A 21,220-nucleotide genomic window follows, 5' to 3' on the forward strand; every position below is an offset into this window, starting at 1 on the left:
TTACCTCCTTAGAAATAGCAGAAATGGTCCAAGGAGGAAAACAGTAACACTACATTGTTTGGGATGGAGGATTCCTGTAGGRGCATTTTCTTTACTATTCCTTCCTTACTAATTTTCAATATTTGATTTACTCCTTTTACAGCTACTTCCTGAAATACTTCCTAGCTGATACTTCCACGGAAGTAGATAAAATAGATGATAAAACAGTAGATAAAATAGTAGATAAAATAAGTAGATAAAATAATCCTAMCATATCATTCCAAAGGCTAACGTTCCATTTGAAAACTAGTGTTTAAATTACACACAYGAGATATCTCTAAGTAAATACAACAAAAGATAAAGAAAAAATTAGCATTTTGATAAGTATCTCTAAATAATCCATCAAACAGCTTTTTTTAATAGCAATAATGAAAATTAACATAGCTAACAAAGTGGATTATGTGGTCTCTTCTTCTAAGTCACCTCACTGCAATATAAACATGACTTTAATAAAAAACAGTCTCCAAGACTTTATTTTCATCAGTGTTTGGGACATTTTTCTTCTGATTCAATATAAATAGGAAAAAATATTTAAGGGGTTTTCATTCACCATGTTAAAATTTGGAAAAAAAAAAAAAAAAAAAAGAAACCTTTTACAGTGAGGTTGCCGAGTCTGAATTAATACTTCACATTATTTTTTTCTTTCACACTTCCAAATAAAAACCATTAGAGGTTCTTTGAACTTTTGTCGTAAAGCAAGGGCAAAGTTTTTAATGAGAATTTAGTCTGCAGATTATCTTTTAAATATTTTATAAAATCTGAGGGATTTGGGAAGTATTTGAGATGAAAAACACCAACAGAGTTTGTTTTTGTAATCTAAGTCAAATTCAAAACATAGAAGTACCAAGAAAGAGAAAAGTCTCAAAAACAAAGGAGGTCAAGTACCAGTAGCGCTGAACAAACAATAAAGGAGGTTAAACACACATTTAATTCTTTTATCAGGTCCAGTTTACATCTGCATTCTATTTTTCACAATAAATCCGCAGATCTTTTAATAAAAGTGAATTAAGATTTCCTTCATCTCCGTTTCCAGTCAGCTGCTTAAAAAGAAGCTCTCAGACTCCGTAAACAAAATAGCCCTCCAAATTACCGAGCGCAATCCACCGGAGCCGGGMAGCCCGACATGAGAAAGAGCACGTGAGGCTAAAGGTTTATTAAATTCAGGCTTTTTATTGAAAGAGGACACCAGCGGGGTCCCATCAGCCAACCACGACAGCAGACCCTTGCTCCCGATTTCGTTACACAAACAGGAATCGTCTTTATGGAAACCCCAGGAGAGTCCTTGGCAAGGAACTAACTGCTCTGCTTTTGCAAACGGGGCCTGGGGGTGGCAAAGCCCGGCTCTATTTGAGCTTTATTTAAGCTTTATTTATCAATGCAGAGAGCTGGACACCGGTTTTGTCAACAAATGTATTCAKCAGGAGGAAGGGGTATAYTAAAAAGGAGTCAAATCAGCAGCGYATTCTGTGGCTGTCCCAATGAATAAATCATAATAACSTGGATGTCCCGCTGGAATCCATGCCGTTGCACAAGCAAACAGGCTGCCCTATACTTCAATAATAGTACAAAACGAGCGGATTTTATCCAAATGGCAAAATTACAAATTATGTAATCAATATTTTTCAGGACACCAGTGCTACATTCTTGAGAGCTTAGCTACCTTTCGGTTATTAAAGAATACAGCAAAGGGATTAGAGAAATGCAGCTGTGCCTAATGCATGRTAATCCTCAAAGGGTTTTATTCATAATAATCAAAATTCATTTTGTACTTCATAAAACACAAAGTACTTACGAGAAGTGGATGAAGTGCAAGGAAAATGTTCCTTCCTATTCAGAAAGGCGTGCTGATTTTCATTCTTTCAGTTGCCATTTCTAGGCACAAAAATCTATGGAATCGAGAATTTAGAGACCAGCCTTGGTCTCAATGCTTGCCCTCCCCTGCACTCTGCAGCTTCCCTTGTATAAATCAAACATCTACATCACTCAAAGTTGTATTTCAGACAGAGGCATAAATAGCTAGTTTAGCCTTGTTCTCTCACATAAAAATAACTTGAAATATTAGATGCTTTCTAGTATATTTTTAATACTGAAAATGGCCAAGAAGTGTCCAAAAAGGTTCATGGGCTGCTACAAGAAGAAAAATGTATACAAAGGATAGATTTGAGTAAATCATGCGGGTAAATCCTGCATGAACATTATGCAAATATGAACCAAATCGGTTTGATTAATATGTGTAAAACAGGACAAGAAATGAAAAAAAATCCAGATCAAAGAACTTAAATGGACTGAACTTTAAGCATCTAATTAGGAGAATTATATCAGCAAATATTTAAATTATTATTATTATTAATATTTCTCTCCAAAGAATGCAAAGTAGTCAAAAGAAAGCATGCTGTGCCTTCTAGTAAAGAGAATATCAGCCTTTAAAGCAAAGCAATTTCATAAAATAAAGCAGAGGTTGACCAACAGATACAACTTGTTTTCCTTGGGACAACGATACAACACAAGAGGATTCTCCTAAGTGCTCAGAACTTTTGGGGTTCCTACAAGATCCAGCAATCAGGCAGATTTAAAAATTTAGATGAATTAAGCATTTTCATGCTTTCTGGACGTTCTGGACTCAGAAGTATTTTCAATAGAGATTTTTATCTCTAGACAGGAATTTTTATCCCTAAAATGCTGCAATTACATATGTAGATATCAAACTSGTAAAGGGCATAAACGTCGGTCAATGGAACTAGCACATCTGAACACCCCTCTTTTTCCAGGAGATTCTCCATATCCCAACTTCCAAGTGTGAAAATCAGATTTATGCTTCTTGAGTTGATACTGGAAGGGGAAATACTGAAAGTAGGCAAATGAGAAAGGTTCTCTTCTAGACATTAACCTGCAGTTCAACAGAACAGCCACTTATTTTAACAGGGAAGCACAAATCACAAGTATTGCTTACAAGAAGAAATGACTAGTCYGTATGCAGTCACATATGAACACTCAGCTAGATTGTTCCTTAGGTRAGAAAAGACTTTCCTTTCAAAAGAAACTTGACAACCTCAGTGTCAATAAAAGAGTTTGYTTTCTATTCAGAGCTAGTGTTCCCTTAAATATATTTGCTTTGTTTGAAAGCAACCACCTTACTATAGCTCCCAACTCTTTAAGAACCYCCATTCCTCTCCTTTTTAAGGGACATTAGCTATTTTGGGGTGGGGAGGAGGTTGTTGGTCTTGCATTGTTCATATTCCTGACATTTCAATATTTACTCAAGCCAATAGGTGTGTTCAACAGCATTCCTGAGCCTCAACACTAGCAGGGAAACATCTCCACCTAATCCCACCCCAASTCTCTGCTAACTCATTTGCTCCTGAGATCTGGACAGACGGATGTAGATGTACATAAGAGAAAGAAGACGATGGAGACTGCAGTTTATTTAGAAACCACACCCCAGGATTTATTGGGATAACTGGAAATTAAGACATCAGTTGTGCAAACGAATCAATGAGTGCATGCAGGTGCTCATAACCATGCGGACTCCTCTGGAAATTTAACATTATAGRCGTTTCAGGAAAATAAAACTCCAGTGTGTTCAGTCACTAATATGTGCATGCAAATTCTGCATTTACTATTCTWAGATTTCACTAAGCTTAATCTAAGCAATGAATTTGTTTGCATTTCTACAGTGCTAATTTCTAGCACCTGAAAAACTATCACAACTTTTTCCTGTTGGTGATATCAGMGGGAGTAAAAAAGTCTTTCTAAATTCAAATGCTAAGAACCTCTTTTATGTATTTTTCTCTAATTATACTTTTCTGCCATTTCTAATTTAACTAATTTCACCTCATTTCTACTATTTCTTCGACACAATGTGTATTTAGTTAGCAACTGCCTTGCACAACAGAAACGTTCAGTCATTCTCTTTCAGCATTTTTCTGGTAAATTTAATTTGGGAGAATTACATAAGCAATTCAACACCAGCCATTCATTTTGGAGATGTCATTTGATAACTCCATAAATCATAGCACAAAGATGTGAAGCAGTGCACAGAGCTACTCAAAGCAATGTATATAGCATTTCACACTCTATAAAGACAATACTACAAAAGATTATAAAAAGTCCCCTATAAGACCAATAAATAACACTATTTAGTCTACAACAGCTATTGTACCCTGGTTCCAGACTTTTGATGACAGAAACAGCAAGTTTATGGATTCTGAACTGACTTAGGCTGGCTGGTTGTTTATGTAAAGCTGAAATAATAATATCCAAATGACAGACAGGTATGAAGACAACTCTTCAAACTGAGAAGCAAAGATAAATATTAGAAGTATGCAGCCACTCAAAARAGCTTACATAAAATCAGGGTAACTTTTTAGTCACCTTTCTTACAGTATTTTTTTTTTTTTTTTATATCATCAAACTACTGGTGCATTTATTTCACCTTTTTGTAATTCCCAAGGTTTTTAGTGAGGTGATCATACAGAAAGGTTTTAGCTGTCAATCTGGGCTAAATGACATTTTCTTAAAARAAACTATTTAAAGTTTAACCTTCAGCATTACATATAAAATTTGTATTGGGCATACAAAAAAGGATGAGAGATTAATATGAGATAGTATTTATTGGAATAACATCCTGTATATTCCTGACTGGCATTGTATAAACTGTCAGCAGCCACAAACACGGCAGATCTGCAAATATTGTCCTTTTATCTCCCTGCTGTTCATCAGTATTTGGGCAATGTCAATGGTACTGAACTCACAGAACCCCCACATTAACACTGAAATTCCAAGGAATATCTCTAATTTAGGCTGCATTTCTACACATTTACAGATGACAAGATTAACTATGAAGCTGTGATTTTATTTTTTAAATAAAATATGTAAAACTGGTTAACTTGTTTCCTGGAGATTTCCATTAAACAGCCATTGGAGATCAAGTTAACTCGAGCTGGTAGCACAGAGACCTCTCTGAAGCGACTGCCCCTCTTGCCCCTGAAGGGGCCACCCARGGGGGGAGAAACAACAAACTGACAAAAGTCTGAGTGCAGACCCACCAGCAAGACAGAACATGTAAAACTCTATTTTGCAAAATACTGGACCTGGGGACAAGAAATCATACTGTTAAAGTAAGCATGTTCCATACTAGTAAATACACAGAAATTCTTTGAGACTAAGAAATTCTTCGAAACTCAGAAAGGGAGATAGCACCATATAAAACTGGGACAAAACCATAAAACCCAAGCAGGGGCCTCAAGAGGAATGAGCACAGATGCACATTAACAATGCTGACTTATGCCCATCTCCAAGAGTTTATTTTGGCAGCTGCAAGAAGTAAAATTGACGTTTCAATCATGCAGAGCCCACATCTTTCTCTTGAGAGGCTGCCATAAAYTGACAATACTTTTATGTCTTCATTAAATAGAATGTATGAAATAAAGGATTAATGTTTAATTTTTTGTACTATATATTAACAGAATTAATTTATTCATATATTTATGCAGATTTATAGTTTTATCCTATTCTTCAAACTGAAAAATTCTGGAAGTACTTCAGGGAACAGGCCTTCCTAGCTGAATAATACTTCTAATATCATGACCTGCATGATATAAAATGATTTMATTTAACGGAACCATTTCCATCTAGACCTTTGTGAACCCTAGTGAACGTTCTTGCTACCTGCAGGAGCTCACAAGCTTCTCACAGAGGTTGAGCCTACAACCATCTGGCAAGTGGGTGGGCGCAAGGGCYGAGTTACAAATACTGTTGGCCGAAATGAAAGGCAGAGCTCGGAACACGAAAGCAGCTCCATGCACTTCCAGGCATTTTTAGCATATTTCTGAATTGGAGCAACACAATAAGTACATGAATGCTTATTATCATATGGAAATTAAAAGTGATAMGTGAGTTTGACCAAGATTTGCACGTCTAAAGGAAAGTGGCCAAAAATACCTAGGATGGGTGATCTCAGGTATTTTTGTGGCAGTTTTCAACTATTCCAACTCAACTGCTACTAGCTTGAATTTCTTGAAGCTGCATTTCTCATGGATCATCCCATTAATGTTTTCCACTTCACAAACAATAAAACTAAAAGTATTAATGCTTCAATTTTCTTCAGAAGGTGGGGTTGTTAATACYGGGGACATTTGAGGATTAACAATTTGGTCATGAGCAGGATCAAGAAGCAGATTCAGCTGCATCTTGCAATAAGGAAAGCTAACGAGCCACATCTTCAGATTGCCCACTGAGAAGCAGAGGAGCCTCTGAACTGGCATCCTAGCTCCTCACGTCAGCGCTCACCACAGCACTGAGCATTTTACTCCATGTCCTTTTGCCGTTGACTCCACTGTAAGCTATGAGTGGAGGATGCAAAAAGCAAGTCCCCCGTCATCATCAGTGACCACTTTATACTGAAACACAAAATCCCTGCCCGTCCCTTCCCTTCTAAGGAGGATAATTTAAAATAACTAATAGCAAACTACATTATATCAACTGGTAAAGAGGAAAAGGGAAAGAATAAGAGCACATTTGTAATAGAAATCAGGAACTGACTTTACTGAATATATTAGCATTAAGGAGCCCTCCAGGACACTGGTGAATGTCAAACAAAGAAACAAAAAAAATCAATAGATCAGTGCAATAAAAAGCTCATCTTGTCTTCTGACCATCCATAAAACAACAGTGCATTTATGTTGGGATGAACAAAGAATTTGGTTCCTGGGTATTTTGCTCCATGACCCCATTCTTCCTCAATCTGTAAACAATGGAATCAGTTTTATGCCCTTTGTTTTGTGGCTCTAGCTCAGTTTTTCTTGTGCGAACATTTTCAAAACACCGCTTTTATTAGTGAGAAAGGGGAGAGCAAAGAGTGCAATATTCTGTTAAAAAACTTAATCATTTGGAAACAATTTAATAAGCATCTCAAAACTACCCTTCATATATAGCACTGCAAACAACTACAATCTTAATTGTACAATCTTGATAGGTTTCAGTACTGAAAGAAGTTTAACCACTCCTTTTAGTACAGTTCAGTTATTCAGTTGGAAATACCTGAAYAAAAAGTTTGCAACAGTGGCTAAGTCCTCTCTATGATAAACTGAAATACCAAAGTGTCCAAAAAGTCTCAGTCTCATGGTCAAAATGGGGGGTTTGCCAATCCCCCAAATCTTTCACGGCCAAATCTACCTACCATAACCTCTGAAAGCCTCTGTGCACTAATTTTACCAATGAACCTCTTAAATGAAGCTCTAACAGTAACACTTAGATTCTCCATGGCCTCCTCTGTTTGGTGCCCTGATCTGTCCAGTCTCTCTTTYCTTCATGATGCTATCCATCAAAATACGGTACCATCCCGGATTCCTTCCCTGCATGGTAGATAGGATGAAATGTAATACAGTTTAGGAAGAACAATTCAGGTCAGACATAGGAAAAAACAATGGGAAGACCAGCAAAGCACTTGAATATATAAGGATATAATATCTAATGCATGGAGATAGGTATAAATATGTCAAAAGGGATTTTTGACATACATCAGCCTAAGGAAATGGTCCCTCAAGACCTGTGACTCCTCTACTTTCTGTGATTGCATTACTCCTTATTGGTTTACAAATCATTCTTTCTTATAAAAATTTAGGATGCTAATTTCTAGTTAAAAACAAAAAAAAACAAAAAACAAAAACAAACAAAMAAAMAAAAAAACCAAGAATCACTTATCACTTTAGAAAAGCAGCCTGACAGCTGGCAGCAACCTAATTGCTGAATAAAAAAAATCCATCACGGAGGTACAAAATCACCAGCTCTTTTTCGTGTGGAACTAGAGATACATTCTGCAATCCTATCAGCACATCAGGGGCAGAACCACAGCAGCATTTGCTTATAGCAAAAATCACAGCAGGTCACGAGCTGCTTGGAGTCTCCTTCCCTCCTTCATTTCAGCTTACCAGTAGTTCCACCTTCTTGGAAAGGTTAAATCAATTCCACGGTCAGGGAACTGTGAAGGAGCCGGGGCTCCCGAGAACCAAACCCACCATCCCGGACTTGGCCRATGCGGAATCACAGGCTACTACCGTACAGATTTCAGTGCTGCCGAAGGAGTGAGGCCGAAATTCCAAAAATCAGCCAAAGAAATTGGCTCTCGAGTTCCATAAAATWCCAGGGGCAGCGCTTACGACCACAGGCAGCCTGAGGTATTTAGTTTAGGAATGATTAATCGCAGATGAATCAGCCTTTTGTTTCTGTTTGGCCATTTCAGAACCCTTTCTCGTGTTCCATCTATCTGAAGTCTGGCCACGTCTTGATACCAGAGTAGACTGTTTGAAATAATTCCATTTACTTTGGCCTGCATACAAGTCTGGATGCAGATTTCAGTCAAAACACCTCTTCAAATCATAGAATGGTCTTAAAACGGTACACAGAGATAACACAGCAAGAAGCTTTAAGAACGGCTGCACACTTCAAAGTACATTAATTTTTATTTACAAACTTAATGGAACGGTTTCAGGGAAAGCAGACCACTGGCCAAAGTAAGTAACAATGTGTGCTCAAATTGCAATATTTGCATGAAAATATTGACATTAAGAACGTTTTGGAAGCCCAGAAGTCAGGAAAACCACACAGCAAACTTTACCAACAGCCCCTTCCCAGTATGAGAACCCAGAGGAACACACAATTTAAGGTCACAGACACTAATGATAAAAGCAGGCCAGCAAATACATTAATTATTTAGGCCAGAAGCACGAACCCAAAATCTATTGAGTACCAGGCACTATGAGATTCAAAAGCAGAATCAAAGAGCTGCAAGAGCAGGAACAGAAGGCAGTAGGTTCAAACCACAGAGTTCAGTAGCGGCTGGAAAAGTGAAATTTAGTAAGACAGAGCCATGAAGGATAATTCCCGAATTTGTAAGATGTGGGATACCACAGAGGCTCAGCACAGCAAAAAAATCCAAGATCTTCTCAACTATWTCTCTGATATGACTGTTGACTAAAGTCCTTTTATCTCTGTAATTTTATGTTTTAAAACATATCATGAACTAAAAAGCACTAACGATTATAGACACAGTATTCAAACAATCATGAAACAATTTTGACAGCAGTATCACTCTAAAATAAAATATTTTCTTGTACTTTACTTTTATCATAGACTCCAGAATGCATTAAGAAAAAGACTTTGCAACTTCTGGAAAACTTCCCTGATCATTTTTTCCAACATAAGAACTACCACATCTAACAGAGCCTCAGAAGTTTTACCACAACATCATGAATTTCTTTGGAGAACCATTTTAATCTTGCATTACCCCAACCTACCCTGAAAGAAGTGGAACAAAGCCAATGCTTAATGTTTTATATTATTTTCCCATATTAACATAGTTAGTAGGAGTACAGAAATCCCTTTGTCTCAGCTTAATGTATATCTGATTTTGCTGGTCATAAATAGGAATAAATAAGAGATGAAAACAACAAAAAAGTTTAATTTTACTATATATTCTCCTCTCCCATCTTACAAAATTTACCTGCTGATTTACCACTGATTTAAATCACTCTGCAGTCAAATGTAAGCTCTTGGGGAATGAAGGTAAAGAGAAGGAAGAAGAGAGAGCAGAGAGTCACATACAGGTTCTCTTTTAAGAACTTCAGCATATACAGGCTTGATCCATAGGGTGGATATGCTAAATATGTCACTTCCTCCCTCAAAATTCAGAAACCTACAATTGTTTTATTGTGCCATCAGAATCCTGGCCTTAGCGTCCGCACTAAGAGGAACCAATAGGAGCAGTTCAGCAAAATCCGTGCCTTGGATCTCACTAGGGAACATCGATGCTCTGAGATTAGAGACCACAGATGTACCAAGATCATCCTTTGCAGAAGGGAAAAGCTGCTATTGGATATGGCTCCRTCACTGTCACATAATGACCACCTATAATCAGTTTTTAAAAGGTATTTTCCATCATTACTTTACATCCACACCAAAGGAAAATCTAAAGGAGAATTTTCATTCCAGAAAAGGACCCACACAGAACCACACTTGAGCCTCCACAGTGGATACTGGTGCATCTATACAAGGACTTGCCTGTATTTAAAACTTCAATACACTTGTACATTACTTTCTGGACAATATTAACTGCAGTCCTAGATTATAAAGAATGAGCAGAATAGCTCATTGCACAGATCCCTGGTTATTATTAAATGCAAGTCCTGCACTTAAGATTGCAATTTACTTCATGCAAAGGAAGACACCATCAAACTCCTTTAATCACCATCATAAGGTCACTACTCCTTCCACCAGAAGGCAGTCCCCAGTGCAACCCTTCCCAAAGGCCCATGACGTTGCATTACACAAGCCCAGCTCACAAGCGTCCTTCGATAAGTCAGTGCTCACAGGGGTAGGTCACACTCTGCCTCGGCTCCATTTCCAAACACCCCAGGACATGCAACTTGCAAGGGGCATCACAAGCAGAGCACAAGGAACAGCAGTCAGCTCTTCAGCCCCTTCCTTTTCCTTCCTTCATCATTTAATTTCCTTCCGACGACATCTGCTTAACAATGTCCACCCATTTCCTTTCATTTCTCCAGACTAATGTCATTAAGGGAAGGGCACCTCTACTGTCCATTAAATTGAGACCAAGCAAAATCTTCCGTACGTAACATAAGTCAAGCAGACACAAATTAAATTACTTAATCTGCAAAGTTGCTATTTTACCGCTATTAATCAACTTCACAAGAGTAGCAGCATTATCAAGAAGCATTTCAAAGCATATTTTAAAATTCCTTTCAGTGAGGGTAAAGGCTACAGAGCTAATATCAACTAGTTTTCAAGGGTTTTACATTTGGACAATGCTAAAAAGAATAGAAGGGGGGGAACCCCTGCAACTCAATAAAATTATTCTCCCAACAGAGAGAATACTTCCTTACCACTTCATTTGGAGCGTTCTGAATAAATATATGTCTCTGTTCTGAACAGATATATTCCCACTACCCCTGAGAGAATGATTTCCATACTGGGCCACACGGAATTATTTGAGTACAGTGACATGAATAGGGTTCCAAAAGGATAAATGTATTTTCTGCCACGCACAGCAGTATCAGAGCAGAACTGGGTGTAAGCAAGGGAAGAATAAGTTTCAGAAATTAGACTGCTGAAAATAATTTCCTACAAAAAAACTTAGATTATTCCCACCTCATTCAATCTCCACTATTAGAGTGTGAAAGCCATAAGCATTTCAGAAAATTATATTCATGAAATAATCATTTTCAAAACTAACAACACAGTCCCAATGGAAGAGACTCCACGCTGTTTTAAGCAATACACATGTATAAAGGTTGCTGAAATTAAATGCAATATTCCGAGCACTTAATCTTCACATTTTAATAGCTAATAGTTATTTTAGAGCAACAATACACACAGGGATGCAAATTAAAACAAATGCTGAACCTAAAATTTCTTAGCAATGATATCTTAAAGAACTGGGATATATTTTGTCCTTATGGTCAAACTATTGACAACAAGATTCTTTTCTTAGTGAAGAGCCCTGGCAAACTGGATGTGTTGTCCTTGCAAACCTTGAGCTATGCAGGTTATAGAACAGACAAGAGATGTTACTCTGTGTTATAGATAACATGGATGAATCATCCCAAATCTTTTAATATTTATCAGAGTAGAGCAAGCATCAGGACCCSTGATTCACAATGCTGCTGTGATTCTTTATAAAGATTTAGATGACAGAAGTGGTGTTTTCCGATTATCCAACCACAAGGTCAACGTTCACTTTGGCTGGTAAATGCTAGTGATCAACTCAAGTTGGCAAAGGAAAAAATGACCCAAACATCTTTTTAAAAAAGGGGGAATAAGGGCAGGTATTTGTTTCTTTCAGGAAAAAAGTATTATGGTCACCTGGAGCAGACCACTATAAAGATGAAATGGCTTTTCCTTGACAATCATTTTTTAATAAATCCTCCCAATTTTCTGGCTATTTAAAAAACTGCATTTTTTTAGCGTACTTGCAGACAAAACAAAAATAAAATCCATGCAAATCCTATTTTATAAGCTATGCATTACTCGCATATGCATTCCRTTACATGCAAATGTTTGGCAAATTTCTATTCAGTATACCAAAACAGGATAGTAATATTCAAAAAGCAATCACACATTACAGAGAATACACACCACTCACACAAGGTTTAAAATTCATAGAAGAGCAAAGCTCGAGGCACTTCAATATAAGCAAATTTGTGGTTAGTATGAGCTACAAAAAAGGTCTGGTTACAGACTGGTCTATTCCAAGGCTTCTGAGGAATCTCTGGACCCTTTCTTCAAAAATCTGCTATTGGGTTCTACTCAAAATAGCTACTAATCATGGGTCTCTTTCTGAAAAGTAAGTTCTGTAGAACAAAAGAAGCAGCAAGGACAGCCAAGATCAAGGCGACATGTTGCAATTGGCTATAGTTACTAAGCAAATATGCACTGAAACCTAAAAAAAAAGGAGAATTTCAGACTATTGCCACATCTATTGTAAGTATGAGATACCCAGGTAACCAAATGACAAGCTGTTATCTGACAGCCTGGAAAACCTCTTCGTGTGAACTGCCTGCAAGCCAACCCGTAATAAATACCACATGCTGCTGAAGAAAAAGAAAATTAAGCCAAGTTAAATAGTACCCAACATTCAAATTTAACCGTATGAAGTCTACATTAAAACGCAAAATGACAATTACAAAGTATTATATTACTAGAAATACTGTCAAATACTTTGAATAATAGTACACTAAGGAAATAAGTGAAAACACACTTTACCTTGTATCTCATTTTGGGGCATGAATGAATGTAAAAACCCATATAGTAAAAACAGAGATCAGAAGCTTTTTCATGGAGTTGCCTAGTAAAAGCGATTTCCCTAAGAAAGTAGAGAAAAAAGATTAATTACTTATGAATACAGTTCTGGTATTTATTTTACCTCTTCACAGAGCAAATATTTCACATCTACCTGGCTCCCACGGAAAGGACTAGATTTCAATTAAGTGAAAGACAAAGACTATAAACTCCAGAGAAATGCTTAAAACAAGCAAACAAACAAAATTACCAGCTAAAAATCTCCATTGCACATTTTGCCCTGCCAAGTGACTGGCTGGAAATTCAAAGAGCAGGTGATTGAAGGTCTCTATTTAACAGGTTTCCTGCCCTCATTCAGGTGCGCTGGAGTCCCACAGAAACCTGGCCTCACTGACACAGCTCACAAAAACACCTCAGGATTTYTAAAAATCAACAAGGTACAAGGATAAGGCTCTTGTTTATTCAGTTGTTTGCATTCGAGCAATTTGCATGCAAAATATGCACCTTCATAAGCTGTTTTCCACGTCTCACGTTTGTTTGTACGATCTTCTCATTTATTTTGAAAGAGAAGCATCAATGTATTCCACAATAATTCTCCAGCACTAGGCAAGTATTGTTGTTACCCAGCTCATCTTTACAGCATTTGGATCTTGAGAGTTAGAAATTTTATCAAATTTGATTGAATAGCAGTGAGAAATTATTACATTGAATGTTTAAGAAGACATAAGAATTTGCGTATAGGAAACACGTACAAATACATTTAACTACTTCAAAATTAAGTTAGCAATGAGGACATCTGAACAAACTGAAAACCAAACCAATGGTTTCTGCAGGTGAGATTTACATACTACCAAAAACAGTATGTATCTTACACTCATATAATATTTAAAGCTATCGATGCACCAAGTTAAACAATGTTACCTGTGCAGATTACCCTGGATGTAATTAAACAAAAGCTTTCTGCAGTTCAAATAAAAAAGCTGAAACACCAGAGGAAAACAACATTATCTTTGCATTTCAAATATGCTTAAATACTGTTTGCAATACMCTACACTGTCAGATTTCTTATGACAAAAAAATAGAAGATAAAGTCAAGTTGGCAGACCGAGGTGTACAGAGATACGCTGGGCTGCCGGGGCAGTCTATGGGCAACAGAGCTTTAGGGCCAGCTTGGAGCAACCTGAATTAGTCCACGTGATACCAAAGCCACCTTGTTTGAAGGACAGTAGATGCCCCCACAGGCAGTGCAGTGTCCAGTGAAGAACAAATTTCACTCTGCATTTCTTGGYCAGACTTTTTTTCTTTAGTAAAACAGGTATTTTTCAAGCATTTCTCCTGTCATTTCTTACTTGCATTCCTATATATTTCAAATTATCACCAAATCTCATTCTTTCTATGACTCAGCATCAAAAATTCTCAAAATAGCATCAAATGGAAGTGACAGGACTGCAATGCAGTTCAATCTCTTCAGTAAAACTTGCAATAGTTTTTAAGGAATCAGATTCCTTTGGAACTCCTAAATCCACCCCAACTCTCAGACTTTTCCCCCTCCCTTTTTGAAAGCGGAAAAAATTTGGCTCCCTCTAAGATGGTTGGGAAAACATTTTTATTGCCTTAAATGCAGCAGAATTTATAAGCTGCCTTTGACTGCTAGTTGAGCCATGCAAGCATTTTGCATTGACATAAAGTTCAAAATTTACTATGCAGAAAATTTTAAATCATTTCAAGAATTCATTAAGCATGGATTGTGTCACTCTTTATTCCACAAAGTAATGTGACACATACGCACACTAGAAAACAGCTCTCAGGAAGACTGAGAATTTTTACTGTGAATGATCATTAAAAAAAGACAGATTTTGAGTATTTTGATAAATTTCATATATTAAAAAAAGATCACTTGTAAGTCATAGGAGTTCAAACTATATTATTAGTTACATTAATACTCATGACACCCACTCACGGCTGCTTGGTCCCACCACAGTTCTTGCACCTGCTCCTTTCCTAGTGTTTCGAGTAGTGGAAATAAAATCCAAAACTCGAACACAGGAAAAAGCATCAATTATTACCACAGTGTTTGACTGAAGAATGTGTTTTCTTACCGTAATGCAGAATAGACTCCCAAAGATAAGAAAGAGTAGTCTGGATCATAGTAGAGATACACGGAGGACACGCAGCAGGGAAGGATGTCGATGACACCTACGGCGATTATCTTCCCATCCAGCCAGTACTGCTGGTGAAAAGAACCGTAGCCACAATCGGGTCCACTTGGAAGATTCTCTGCCTAAGGAAAACAAGACCAAAAAAAACACCAACAAAAGAGCATTAATTCAACAAGTGGACTTTCTATTAGGGGAAAAAAAAAAAGGTTTTAGGGAGGATTTTTAAGAGAAAAGTAAATATTGGGAGAAATATGACATATTCTGATACACAGTATATATAAAGGRAAAAAAATGTAACAGGGAAGATGGTGCAAGTTCACCATCACTTGTGATCACAGTCATGTGATTTCTCAAGTCTTCAATGTGTGATTAGGTGCACCAGACAGGTAACTTTCATCCAAGAATCTGCAGCTCTGTTGCMAGGGAACCTGCAGGGCTCCTCTTCCAGGAGCTACAAACAGAGCATCTGCTGCGAAAGCACCAAGGCTCTTCCTCTCACTGTGTATTCTGCACCTGAACAAGTACAGAAGGACCCATCCGTACTTGATARGGTATCTATAGGCAGAAATTGAAGCTTCAAATGAAGAAAGAAACGATCTCCTAAACCGTACTGCATGAGTGACTTTGCATGCAGTTCTCTCTGATGTCAAGTTCACTTTAATCCTGAATTCCACAGTGCTCAATTTAATAATCCATCTAGTCATGTTTTCCACTGTATTGCCAGATCTTCRGAAAGCTGCTTCTCACTCAATAAATCTGGCAATATCACCTACTATTACCAACTGGTTTGCATTACACCAACAGAAGGTGGGTTTAATCAAGGATTTTGATACAGTAGCGTAGACTGACGAGATGATGGTCAGTAGAAGTTATTCTAATTGGTACCACATGTGTCAAAAGAAATCAATTGAGGGAACAAAAGTCATTTTGACCGACTTATCCAAGCAATAAGTTCCAAAATAAAGGCCATATAATAAAATATTTGCTGTTTTATACAAAATTTTATAGTATAAATCTAGATACAGATAGTGTAAAAAAATGAAATGATGAAATATCCAAGAGCTGAATTCTGTAGTGTATAAGGATATTAGACTAGGATATTAGTATATAAAGCTAGCTCTCTCCTCATTTATGTGATATTTACTAATTTAGTGGCTATAGTGATTTTATCAATACGCTTTACTTCTCATATCTTATAAAGTAGTATTGACATTTAAATCCTTAGTAACAACTTGCATTGCATACTACCAMTTTCTATACCCCATTTAAATGGGCATCAAATATACCCCATGTTAAATGATGTTTAAAATGAGTGAGAACACTCAGTTTGCTTCAAGGCACATGAGTCTTTCTCGTTACTTTTAAGGAATTTTTCCTGTATGGAAATTCAGCAGCATGCCAGACTAACATGCGATCACAGACAACGCTGCAATCACCTCCCCAAAGGGAGTCCTGACCCTGACAACTACTTGATTATTTTTTTTCACTGGAAAGTCTCATGACAACATCACTTAAATTTCCTACTTTGAACACTTCCATTTTGCCTCTGCTGCGGATGAAGGGAGAGGAAGATGAAGTCCATGCTATTCCTTACAGAGAAAAACAGGAAACCTGCCACTTCTACACTCTAGTGGAAATTACTTGCTGAAGAAATGAAGTGATTAATTCCAGCAGGTCCCTTCCCAAGGGCACACACACAACACCTACCGTATGGTAGATTTCTATCTCTCTTGGTTAGCAGCATATTTCCTTTTCTTTAYGTCCTGCATTCGTTACAGATTAGTGGGGATGCTATAAAAGCAGCTTACAAGTATAAGCTGTGTCAGCAGAGAGGTGGCAATTCTTTTTTTTTTTTTTAAAGTGTACTGTTTTGAAAAAAAGTAAATAAATTAAGAGCAAAATGCAATGCACTGGCTCTGCAGAGCTTCTGCACCTTAACAGGAAACAGTATTACAGTATTATACCATTAGAGCTGCATTGCCAGCTAACCAGGATAGCGATTTAAAATGCTAAAAGGATTAGGGAAGCTGTGAAGGCACAAGGGCAAGAGAATGGTTATTGCAATAAAGACAAGAAAAATACCCATGAAAAAGCAAAGAAATTTACCAGAAACTTAAAAGGAAATAACTTACACTTGTTTTTGTCCCTAAAAGGAGACAAAATATGACTGAAACTTGACATTTTTTAGGAGGAAATCCAGAGAATTATAGATTTGTAACCATATCAGACAAACCTCTGCTATTAGATCTCCCAAGAACTAACACCATGTTAATAACCATAATAAATYTGAGAAGAAGTCAATGTGCTTTTGAAGAGAGGTCATGAAGATTCACAAATGACTTTAACTTTCTTCAACTTTCAACACTCATCCCAATACAAAGAACTACCAAAATAAGAAGAAATGACCATTGACATTCTGAAAAGCAGCTCACTCAGTTTAACACAGAACTAATTCTTCTGTTCTCTATACCAAAGACACCTCAGTAGTGCTAAAGCAAATCATGCTGAGGGTTCCAAAGTATTCAAGATCACACAAGAATGGAGTGCGAAGAGGTGCAGAAATAACCAAGGATACAAGTGATTAAAGAGACTGAAAAAACATCAAATGTGCAAAAATCTCATGTGAAATGCAYGGGAAAAACATTGCTAAGTATGTATTCAGAACAAGGGGTAGAAACTAGCATTTCACACTAAAAAAGAAATCTTTTTGAGATAATGAGGGCAATCTTATGAAAATATCAACTTAATGCTCAGCATCAGTCAAAACGCAAGAAGCCTGACGAGCAATTAGAGTTTTAGGAAAAAAAGTGATCATTCTGCAGTGCAATTCCATCATGCATCTAAATTTGGAGACTAGTTTTAATCAATATAACTCAGAAGTGATACTGTAGATGTAGCAAAAGAGAATATAAAAATGGTGAAAGTAGCATCAGAAAGGACAACAACTTCCACACACTCTGAAGAAGCCACGGCTCTCAACTTCGGAAAAGAAAATGCTCAAAAGATAGAATACACATTTAATTCATTATGGGAAGATGGTGATAAATCCTATGAGATCAATTTAYACTCCTTTATATACTTCTTTAGATTAAGTTCAGAACATCTTATATCGATACAGCAACACAGCACCCAGCCTTCCATGGCAGACTCATGCAAGCCACGAGCCTGCACTGAGCCTTTATAATCTGGTTTCCCAAAAGAGGTGATAAAAGAGCAAATAATTAAATGTAGCATCTAAGGGGGAAGGAAAAGCAAACAAAAAACAAACAGTTCAGAAACTACAGTATCCTGTTCACTACTAGAAAACTACCTAATTTTCTGCTACTGCACACGGTATCATTTTTTAGAACTAGACATTCTTTGTTATAGAGCAAATAGCTAAAATTGAGAGCAAAATGAGTAACTTTAAAAAACGGGGGAAGAGGGGGAGAAAACAAAGCATTTGAGTAGTCATATACATTTCTTTAATGCAAATCGAAATAATTTAAGCTTTAAACTTGATTTCAAAATATTTAAAATTATTTTTGCTCAAAAGTAAACAGARAGCACACTACTAGTTTTGCTTGTGGCAACCGCTTTAGGATAAAGAATTTCAAGAATCCCTTGGCCTCTGATATATATAACCCTTTTATTTAACATCTTCTAATTGAAGACATGTGTAGTGGTGCCACACAAAATTTAATTCAAGCTTCAAAATGTCAATAAAAAGTGTCTGTAAGAAACAATACTGGTATAAACCTGGGAGGGAAGCGTGCATCAACATCTATGCAGCCATACGAAATTAAGAATATAATGGAAATCTGCTGCTGGAGTTGACGAGGTGATAAAAGCCCCTTTCCTATAAAGCCTAATGAGCTCTATTACTCTTCAGCTTTCAGGAATGTAAAGGCAAGGGGACTCGGCAGAGAAAAGCAACAGACTCTCCACACATGGCTTCATTCAAACTGCAACATATCAAATTACCAGCGTAATTACTATAACCTGACAATTTCATTAGAGTCACGCGGTACTTAACTCTTTAAGACTAACAAGAAAAACGGTRCCACAAATCTCCTTAGAGTTTGTTTGCTGGAACTGAAGCAATATCAACTCTCCTAAACTCGTAGCTCAAAACGTGGTTAAATACAAGTTCAAAAAGATATTCAGTAATATTTTCTTTCACAGAAAAAGAAATTCTCCTCCCAAAACAGCACTTTCTTTCCTGCTATTAGTCTGTACAGCAGTAATATGAAATTCAGTGGAAGTTCATTATTCAGCTCCTCAGACTTCTCTGATAACACCACGTACCTTCCTTACCATCTGGTGATGACACAAACACCACAATACCGAAACTACATCCATAACGGTTTATTATCCAGGGAAATTGTAGAGGGGGGTAAAAAAAGAATGCATTTCACAACTTAATCCTAAAATTCATACGTACCTCAAGCGGAGAATCACAGAGGAATCGCGTGAACTGCACCAGGTTAGCCAGAAACACGCAAATTTTCAAGTAATCCCCAAGATGACAGTCCACAAAAGTAAAGCAGAAAAACAAGAATATATTAGCAATAATAATTCTTTAGGATATATTAAGAGATGAACATATATTTTTCAAAACTATATATTTGAAAGATACCAAGAGTTCAAATGAGGCTTACAGAAATGAATTGCCACATCCCATCTTGCTAACCAGTACCAACAGCTGAAATGCTAAACCATTCCAAGTACTTCAGACTCATCTAGATACAAAATAGAAAAAGATTTTTCAAAAGATTTCTAGAACATGAGAGTATTATAACGTTCTAACGCAAGCGTGGTTCTGGTTTCTTTTATTTTAAATTAATTCCTACGCATTTGCTTCTTCCTTCTCTGCAACTACTTAACCTACACGTCCACTGCGACCACCCCAATCACCACAGCAAGGCTTTTAGGACCCCAGAATGTCTTAGGAGAAATTAAGGAGTATTTGCATTCAAAAATCACAAGCAAGCCTGTTCAAGCACAGGTGGGAAAAGAACCCAACSTCCTGAAAGTGCAAGGGTTTCCAGAACTAGACCCCTAACTCAAAGYGAGGTGCCACAGATCAAACCAAAAGCAAAGTTTGGAGCTTCTGATTTGAAGCTTGGTCAAAATTGTGAGAATAATAAAGTTTTTTAGTTATCACCAGTTACCTATTTGATAGGAATGGCTCCATATTGATAGATTCCATATACAACACATTTATGATATTAAGGAAAGCAACAGTGAGGAGTCCCAGTATCACAAACTGTTGATTTAGGACAAAGCTTTATGTACAGGGTAAATAATCCAAACTTCCTCTTTCTACAGAAAGTGTRTATTTGAATAAAATGTTTTAAAATATTAAATAGCTTTTAGAAATAAAAATGCAGCCTCTGGTAGGTGTATGCATTGCAAACATTAACTGGAATACTGCCAGCACAGTATAAAGCGGGCGATGAACCGTATCTGTAATGAAGAGGCCCTGAAACATATAATACAGTAGATGCTGAAAAAAATGAAGACTTTGCAGATTTCAGATTTTTCCACAACACTAATTACATTCAAGTCCTCTCTTGAACACACAGAAATAGCTCACTAGTTGATCTGCACATGAATGGTAAATATTTGGACACGTGGTTTAGGGATGAATACGGAATTTCTGTAAGCTGCTACTAYAGACAACAATACTCTCTAGCACCTATAATTGGGCATTCTGATTCACTCACAGAGTACTGGGGACCCTGAGTTAGTCTAAGTTTTATCAGAAGGCAGGAAAAATGAATGGTTGCAATATCTCAATTGAGTTTAGAATCTTTACGGATTTGAGGGACAAGGACAAAGGGTTGGGGCAGGGGATACTYGAGAAAAACAGTAATTCGCAATTCAAATTATTACATTTCCATCAAAAAAAGAAGAGAGATTTATAAATTCCTACACTGCTAGTGTATCAGTCATTACAGCCAATAATTTTAGAATGTGCAGGCACCAGGAAAAAAAATCAAAACATGTGTTATTAATTTTGATGTCAGAAGACCCCCAATAGTTCTTAATCTGTAACTGTAGCTTTATAGCCCAAGTCAAACCCTATGGGTGAGCAAACGGAGCCAACCACTTTTCAAATAGCTTTAYTGAGTCTCCAGGCCATGCTCTACAATTGCTTTTTTTGCGTGTGTTTTGGGGGGAGGAAGGGAATTTTTTCCTACGTACATCTGAAAGTTCTGCTTTCC

The 21,220-nt window shown here is 37.0% G+C and overlaps 1 protein-coding gene across 4 annotated transcripts in view; it reads right to left on the reverse strand.

Moving 5' to 3' along the window:
* Positions 1 to 21,220, reverse strand: part of ATE1 (arginyltransferase 1) — a 56,821-nt gene that overhangs the window by 17,275 nt on the left and 18,326 nt on the right. For all 4 annotated transcript variants that reach the window (XM_026050530.1, XM_026050529.1, XM_026050528.1 and 1 more), the window contains 3 exons: positions 19,435 to 19,467; positions 14,952 to 15,133; positions 12,817 to 12,916 (listed from right to left, as the gene is read on the reverse strand). In XM_026050530.1, the coding sequence (XP_025906315.1) occupies positions 12,817 to 12,916; positions 14,952 to 15,133; positions 19,435 to 19,467 (315 nt within the window). The remainder of the gene's footprint in view (positions 1 to 12,816; positions 12,917 to 14,951; positions 15,134 to 19,434; positions 19,468 to 21,220) is intronic.

This window comes from Nothoprocta perdicaria, unplaced genomic scaffold, assembly GCF_003342845.1.
Source record: "Nothoprocta perdicaria isolate Ctin4 unplaced genomic scaffold, notPer1 scaffold_7, whole genome shotgun sequence".
In the NCBI taxonomy this organism is placed as follows: Eukaryota; Metazoa; Chordata; class Aves; order Tinamiformes; family Tinamidae; genus Nothoprocta; species Nothoprocta perdicaria.